General features: G+C 34.2%; 1 protein-coding gene across 3 annotated transcripts; it reads right to left on the reverse strand.

The window, feature by feature from the left end:
• Positions 1 to 141: 141 nt before the first annotated feature.
• On the reverse strand, positions 142 to 3567 carry LOC124217333 (pelle-like serine/threonine-protein kinase pik-1). Of its 3 annotated transcripts, none has more exons than XM_046622745.2 (6): positions 3427 to 3567; positions 3254 to 3295; positions 3048 to 3168; positions 2235 to 2798; positions 1512 to 1948; positions 142 to 1266 (listed from the first exon to the last, which is right to left on the reverse strand). In XM_046622745.2, the coding sequence occupies exons 3-6, from the start codon at positions 3160 to 3162 to the stop codon at positions 931 to 933; spliced, it is 1452 nt and encodes a 483-aa protein (XP_046478701.1). In that variant the 5' UTR covers positions 3163 to 3168; positions 3254 to 3295; positions 3427 to 3567; the 3' UTR covers positions 142 to 930. The 3 variants fall into 3 exon arrangements, with proteins under 3 accessions (XP_046478701.1, XP_068991890.1, XP_068991891.1); XM_069135789.1 differs by having other exon boundaries at positions 3048 to 3171; XM_069135790.1 differs by having other exon boundaries at positions 3048 to 3195.
• Positions 3568 to 8562: the final 4995 nt, after the last annotated feature.

Here is an 8562-nt window from a genome sequence, read left to right on the forward strand (position 1 = left end):
TCCTTGTAAAATGTGATCAGTTTATGATTCATCTAGCTTTTCATCATATATATGATGATACTGATTTCAAGGTTGCGCTTTTTATGATTTTTAATGAGTTTGAGTTTGAAGTTCGTGATCTCATAATATGATTTTCTGGAATAGATTTATTACCATCTTTAATAACTGAGATTAATTGTACATATATCGTTCGTAATATGTTACATTAATTGAATTGTACACTTACGATTATAAATTTCCATTCACGTAAAATATTGTAATGATTATGGATTTGGTAGTATATTGGTATAAAAAATTCATTAGGCATCAATAGATGCTGCTATACATTTACAGTGTATAAACATTCGATTGTAGAGTCATAACATAATAGATTAGAGTACAAGTATCGACCAGACTGGTGAAGTCTGATAGGTTCAACTGTTTTTTTTATAGATTATGTATGAAATAATTTGTAAAATCTCTATTAAGCTTCAGATTGCTATTTCAAAATACCACTTCAAACTCGATTTCAATTTTCACCAGAAAATGAGATTCGAATATATATTTTTCATCAGTCAATCAGTCCATTTAGGCCCTAACGAAGACTATAAAAATAGATAATCTTTATGACTTATCTTTACAACGCATCTTTTGATGTGACTAGTGACTATCCCATGAATGAGGATGGATATTGAAAGCTTTAATTACAGGACTTTGTAAACTTTCAAAACGGCCAAAACATAAAATTACTCTTCCATTTTCCAAGTTGATAGTAAATAATCTTAATCTGCATTCAGCATTTGACATGGTGTAATTGTATAACATAAATATACCATATTGAAAATGTAATGAGGTATATGGCCTTATACTTATTAACATAACTTTTGTAGATCTGTCTCAGAGGTAAAAAATGATGAAATGATATATTTTTTTCCCCATGTGAGATTATTTTCATTGTAATTCATGGAGTTCTTGAAGGACTGACTCTACATCTAATCTATCTTCAGGCTTTCTTTGGGAGCAGCGTTTTCCTAAAGTAATCAGTATTTTGTACACTTCTTCGTATGCCGTTTCCACACCAAGATCATTCAAAAAAGGTATGTATATTCCTTCCTCATTGTCTACCATTCCCTTCAGAATCTTAATGATTCCATCGTATGCTATCTTGCCAGTGGCTAGTTCAATTAATACAATACCATAACTGTACACATCAACTTTAGTCGACAGCTTTCTACTGTGGACAAAATCGTCTGGTAAATGAGCTGTTGTAACGCTGATTCTGCTCGCCTGTGAAAAGTAATTTAGTTAATTCAAAGTTGAAAAATTTCATGTTCAAGAAAGTAGAAGATGCTGTATAATTTTATCCAATCTCAAGATTGAAAAAAAAAAAATCGATGAGAATCACTCTTCTGTGATTGTCCATCAGAGAATTTCAAGGCTGCATGCAATAGATAGGTATTGTTGAAATTAAAAACCACTTTGTTCAGAGTCCTTAAACAAATGACTATTGACAATGATTGAATTTTATTTACTTTCATGTTGTCCTTTTCGAGTTGTTCGGCTAATCGAAAATTCCCAATTTTAGGTTTAAAATTCTTGTCCAAATAGATGTTAGCGCTCTTGATGTTGCAGTGAATAAGTGGCCTTCTCCCACCAGTGTGCAAAAATAGTATGCCTTGAGCGATACCCTTAGCTATTACATGCCTTTGTAGCCAAGTAAGAGGAGTTTTTTTCTTTTTCCTCTCAAGTTGGTTTTTCAATGTATCATTTTCCATGAGTTGATACACCAGACAAGGCATTTCCCTGGCCATGCAGTAAGCAAATAGATTTATGATATTATCATGCCTGTACACATTCAAAATGTCCATTTCCTTCAGCAACTGTTGCCGTTGTATATTGTTGTCCTGAACATTATCAGCTAACCATTTGTCCATCCTTTTAATTGCTACCAGTCTATGATTCAATTTACCTGGAGGTAATAATATTCACATAACACGTTCATTATACTGGTCGCTAAAATTTAGACCTGAGCAATTCTTACAAATAAATGCATATTTTTGTGCCCAACGTCAATTCATTCATTGCTTTATTCGAATCGATTCTAAGCGATGGCATTAAATATTATCAACAACATATTCTCAAAATTGCATGATTAAAAAAAAATCTGCAGGGGTGGACATATCCAGTCTGATTGAAATAGAAACAATCTATTTTAAAAGAGATCACAAAAAAATCGAATACTAAGCATGTCTCACCTCTAAACACTGTTCCGAAACTACCTTCACCTAGTACAATTTTCCAACCCATCGTAGCCACTTTCAAATCCTCAAATGGAACTTCGAGCACGGTTGATTCGACTGGTAAGAATTTCTTATTAATAAGCTTCGAGGTTCCAGCTTCTGCTAGTTGGACTGACGAATCGTTGGATAATGAGAAAGTGGAGAGATTGTTTAATAGTTTTGTTGTATCTCTGTGGTTCTCAAGTTCAGAAATCAAAAACTTTTTATTTTTAGAGACAGCAGGCTCAATCTGATTAAAGTTTTGCGAACCGATCTTAGAATCTTTCGAATTTAAGTTTCTTCCCTCGTATCCGGAAATGATATCAGCATTTTCTGTTCCCTTATCTATCAGGTTGTGGTTCTCTTTGCTAACAAACTTTTTCAGCACATCCATCAATCTGTACTCATGTATTTTGTTTAGTATACAATATAAATCTATTATCCTGGGACATTCACGACTCCACACAGTCAGTAATGCATCCATTGGATTGTTTTCGGATCCACATTGCCGTTTAGTTTCGCTGTCACATTTTATATGATCTGTTGATCGTTGAAATTGATATTAAAAATAGTTAGTTTAATTCTCTCTTTCAACATTAATAACTCAATAATTATAATCGTTGTTTTGTGAATTCATTCAATTTACGGTTTTTTACACAATATAACTACGTGCGTGAATTCTTCTCAAGGATAAATTATAAATCCTTACAATTAGTCTTTCCAAATTGAAAATTTTGTCTGCGAGAACGTTTCAAATTAAAGGTAATTCTAAACGTCATAACAATATACCTGCAAAGTCCATCCATTTCCCGCTCTGCTTTAAACTTCTGCACAGTTCGTCACGTGGTTCAGGCGGCAATTGATAAACGAAAACTATCTCGTCGTGACAACGATTCCGATCCATTTTACGCTGCTGGTAATGAAAAATATCTGGAGACTGACGGCAATAATGTCAGGTGATAAAGTCACTCAGTACATTGTTGGTAGATACATACGTTGATATTTTATCGAAGAGTTTCCTGGTGTGAGTTGTCTTCCTGGAATTTCCGTGACGTACAACAAATGAATATAGAAATAGTGCAGAACGTCCAAATGACGATCAATTTGATATCTGCGAATATACAATAGTATTCAGTAAGTTATGCGAAATTGTTATAAAACGATTTACGGTAAAACTGATGAAGTGTTTGCGTGGATTTCCTCGATATTTGCGCGTTTCTTTTCACACAATGTCTTTCCCACTTGTTGCCTTGTTGCGCAGCGCATGTAATAATATCATTTTCTTCCACAAGATGCCTCTGGTCACACGATTTCATAGCAACCACTCATAATTAGCCACTGATTCAAAATCAGCGGATCAAGTATGCTCGCTGACCGTTTTATTTGTTCGGTAAAAAATTGTGGTCCAACTGATATTGATATGCTATACTGTTGTCTGTTTGGAAGTGGGTATGAGAGTGAATATATGTATAAAACGTTGTTCAATAATTTGTTTATTTATTCTTGGTTATGTCTTGTAATAAGTGGTAATATAAAAGGCGCCTTTTTTGTTTGATAGACGTAATTTATTTATTTGTGATATTCAGTCTTTATTTTAAATTGCGATCAGACCATGGATTGAATTCTGTCTTGATTTTGGAGATGGATTAATTTTACTGACTTCTTATTCACTGACCGACATTATCTGTCATGTCGTTGCACAAGACACGGATATTTAAAGTGCATTTTCATTATGCGCATTTGTGAATCCTTAAACCTAGTTTACAAATATCGTCCTTAAAGTAATTATTTCTAACATATACGTAGAATAAATAGCCGTGGGTCAAAAAGTGTAGCAATTATAACAACGATCCAACACACTTTCGTTCAGAGCGTGATTTCGACAAATAAACAAAATGTGCACTTAATACTGATCTGGCGCTGAAAATACGATAAAGTAATTAAGGCCAAACAGGTTCCGAATGAAATTCGGAGTTGCCTCGAGAGCCCGATTCATCGAAGGTCAAGTATCACGGTTTCAAACTCTTTTTATCGATTACCCTGCAGCATGTCGATACGACAATTATACTCACAATCTGTATTATTTCCATGAACCATTATAAACTTCAAGTTTTTCAATCGGTATAATTTCATTGCAATTTTATGGTAAATTCATTACCATTAAGACTTAAAACACATTGGGGAATTGTTGTGTACATCGCAATACAGAATTAATTTTGAAAATGTCGTATCGGCGGTGAACTTGGAGGTGAAAAAAAATTTGTTGAACTACAAACTATTTTCAATATTGCTAAATATTATGCGTCAAAGGCGAAGGAATTATTTTCAGAAAAAGTCGATAAGAATTTAGTTGGGTGTAACCTTGATATGCTGCTTGTGAGTGAAGCATTAGTCAACTAGGTACAGTATTCGTTCTGAAAGTATAACGTTAATCCATCATGCCAGTAACTCATGAACAATAAGCTATGATAGCTATGGGCCTAATCGCGTAACGCGCAAAATTTTTTTCGCATTCCCGTTGGTTTACTTTTACTCAATTGCTCATGAATTAAATATATCGAAAGAATCAATCGAGAATCAATACTTCATACATAGTCGTACTGATTTGATATTTGCGTATAGAGGAAAAGATCACGTGGCTTATGACTACGTTATTTTTTATATTGGCTCAATATATACTCTATCGAGTTGTTCAATTAATTATACGACTGACAATCTGGTTAAAAGAGACTATACATAGAATGTATTATTATTATTCTGCTTTCAACCTGTTACAAACGAATGCCATTTTAACCATGTAAAATTGACTGCCTTGTATGAGATTATGAGATTTATAGGTATAGGTATGTTCTTATTATACAATCAATGAATCCGTTGCCGTGTCATGTCGACGAGTATTATTTGGACTTGACATTCATTGATGTTTATCATTCCAGCATAAATTAAACATACAGCTTACTGTGGAGAAACTTTTCGTCGATACATATATATGTGTGTGTGAGTAAGCATTATAACTGAAAAACTTCCGTCAACGCCGATGAATGTAACAATCGATTTTTCATCAAATTGACCTGATAATCACGTATGAGAATTGTGCTCTAAGAAAGAACTTAGTGTGTACATATGTACATGCACGCCAGAAGCAAACTTTGATTAAACGTGGCTGGTAACCATGAGGGACCATTTAACACACATTACCTTCGCTTTTTTTCAAGAACGTATTTGTTGAAAACCCCCCAGTGATTAACTAAAGCGTGTGTCGATCTTTTGTACATTATTTGATGGTTGCTTACCTGGCATGTATTTATTTTTTAAACCGGTAATATTTATTACCGATAACATTATGCAGTGGTTTAGTAGTCTTTATATGAGAATTTATTGACGCCAAAGATTCAAGGGCAGACGATAAAAATGACAGGTTTCATTATCATGACATTATGATCATTATCATCATCCTTCACCGATACGACATTACATGTTTTCATATATTATAATACGTAACCACACATAATACGGAATAGTAAAAATTGCGTTTCAAGACTCTCATGCCAGTCATTGACCCGTCGTTTTTACTGTCTGTCCTTGAATCTTTCGTGTTAATAAACTCTCATATGGAGACTACTGAACTAACGTAATGTTATTGATAATAAATGTCACACATACCATGTATAATAGATTTATTGTATACCTGAAAAAACTTGTCAATCGCAAGAGTAGAATCCTTGCGGAGGGATACCTTTTACATAAATTAAATCGAGTTTTAAAATGTCGCTTTTTGAATTCCAAGTTTTCTTATTGAAATAACACGGAGAAGATCAAATTTGTAATTATCAACAAAATTCTTCCCGCATAAAGGCTGTATCGTTAAATCCTAGCTGGTAAAAAAATTTTTTAAATCATATCTTCGCCTTGTTACTTAAATAATAAACCTTCGAGTCTCGAGGCCGACATTTTAGAATTGGATTTAAGAGATATCCTTCTGCGAGGATTCTTTCCCTCACAATCAGTTGAAACGAATGTGGAAGGGAAACGAATGCTGCTTTCAACCGGAACACCTTAGATATTTATACTTACTACATGCTGTACCCGTTTATGAAGCTCATCAGTGTCGATCAGTATAATGGATTTCTATTTCATAAACACGGTTATCACACATGCGCAGCCGTTTCAAGTCATTTGGATTTTAGAAAACCGAAACACTTGCGAAATTTGGCGAAAGTCTGACCTCCAATCTACATTTTCCTGCTTTAGCCATCAAATGTCCAGAATGCATTCTATCCTATGAATACAATCAATTCGCCAAATTGATGGGTCAACTTTTAGTTAAAGCCATAAAGTATTTTGTTAATCTCACGCTATCATTACTCTGAATTGAAAAGATTCTACACGAACGAATCGGTCCTCTTAAGTAGAATCAATAATTTTCCTTACCGCGCGTACTTTCATTCGAATATTCGTACGCGTTATTTTAATCTGATCTTAATATTTCAACGTCATATTTTACTGCATACTTGTCATTCGACTGGTGTAACTCTATAAGCATATAGAATATACATATAGATATAGGTATGTACTTTCATTGAGGGTGATGAAGAAACGCAACAGGGTGAAAGTGGACGTCAAGAATAATATTTCCGCGTCTTCTTTTGGATAAGAACGTTTTCCTGTTAATTACTATAAATTTTGAAGTTTTTACAAGCGCAATATCCTCAAATCTTCCAGGGAGCTAAAATGTGCGATTTGGTAGACAATTGCACGTACACTGCATATATTTCTTTAGCTGCAGTCCACAAACACCTCGGTCATCTTATCTAAATATACATAAATACTTAAATTTCCATACCTGAAATCTATATGTACAATTGGCGGCAGTTGAGGAATGTTTTCGCGAATCTGTAAAATCAGTCTACCGACCATTATCCCCACAAACAAACCCATCAGACTTTGATATGCGTATTTTTTTACTCTGAGTAAACAATTTTACTGGATTACTCAACCATCCAGCTTCGCCGTAGTCCAGACGTGATACATAATTGATCCATGTGGATATTGATTGGTATAACCAACGAACAGCCGATTGAATTGAACCGATATTTAGTTTGAAAAACTTCAGATGATCGATGTACGGAACATCCGTGTGTAGGTGATGTTTTGTAAGATTTACTGCGTATACTCTTTTCCGTATCGGATGAAACAAAAAGTGCAGTCAGTATAACGATTAAGAGAACTTGTTGCTCCAGTGCAACGATTAATATCCTCCTCCATGTTGATATTGATACGGATAGTTATTATTACATTCTGGCCCAAGATTGCACGTCAGGTGATTTTTTTTATTTAATTATCAATATTGCATGTCCCTGATTCCTGTTCAAATCACGTCAATAATTCTTTGTATGCTAATAATCAAGTCGAGCAAAACATTCACGATCGTGTATTCAAGACACATACATCAAATTTTATAGATTGTACAATGTGAACAGGTATAATATAAAAGCTAATTATGCGAATAAGCGGATTATACAGGCGAATGATCCAAGACACGTGAACCAATCGTGGGGCTTGTCAGATGATACAAAATAACTTCTATCATCCGTAATGAAAAAGTGGTAAAGATCACTCGCGAAATTTATGCTGAATGAAGATTTTGTATCGAGAAATTAAAACTTATAGCTAATATCATTTATGTTACAGTTTCCGAAATCTCTGTTCTGTACGTATAATAACGAATCAACAAATATATCACGGTCATAAAGAATTATACAGTATAAGTATCTCCCTTTTTCCGGCATATGAAGCTACAACGTCCACTGGTATTTGGTTAGAACTGCAAATTGGTTACATAAAGGAAGTAAAAAAAAGTCGAAAAGTTGATCCACCGGAACAACTGACATACGATTTAAAATTTCAATTTAATCGATGACTCCGATAGAATCCAAAACTTTCGCGGTTTTTTTTCCCCTTCTTTCGTAATATAAGATTCGATGAATAATACATTCTTTTGATCCAGAAGAAATTGGCAATTGTATATTGAACTGTTATATAACGACTACAGTATGTACGAAAATGAAACTTGTTCGAAATTAGTGGCTCGTATGCGTTCTAATTCTTGTGAAAAAAAAAACTAGTCCGAACGTTTATATTTAAACTGATATGAATGTCCTTCACGTGTCTGCCCTGCATCATTTTCGGATCCTTTCGACGTTCTGGCGACCCGATCACCTCCACTCCCACTTCTTATACCTTAGTGTTTACCAGTTAACGAGTTCTTCACTTTTTTATGTGATGATCTTATGCCTCACACACA

The sequence above is a fragment of the Neodiprion pinetum genome, chromosome 4 (genome assembly GCF_021155775.2).
Source record: "Neodiprion pinetum isolate iyNeoPine1 chromosome 4, iyNeoPine1.2, whole genome shotgun sequence".
NCBI lineage: Eukaryota > Metazoa > Arthropoda > Insecta > Hymenoptera > Diprionidae > Neodiprion > Neodiprion pinetum.

Bases quoted from the DNA above. Each gene is read 5' to 3' on its own strand.
- LOC124217333 (XM_046622745.2), bottom strand. From the start codon at position 3,162: ATGGATCGGAATCGTTGTCACGACGAGATAGTTTTCGTTTATCAATTG. The intron at 2,799-3,047 runs GTATATTGTTAT...AACGATCAACAG, and splicing joins GAAATGGATGGACTTTGCAG to ATCATATAAAATGTGACAGC. The intron at 1,267-1,511 runs GTAAATAAAATT...TACTTTTCACAG, and splicing joins TCGAAAAGGACAACATGAAA to GCGAGCAGAATCAGCGTTAC.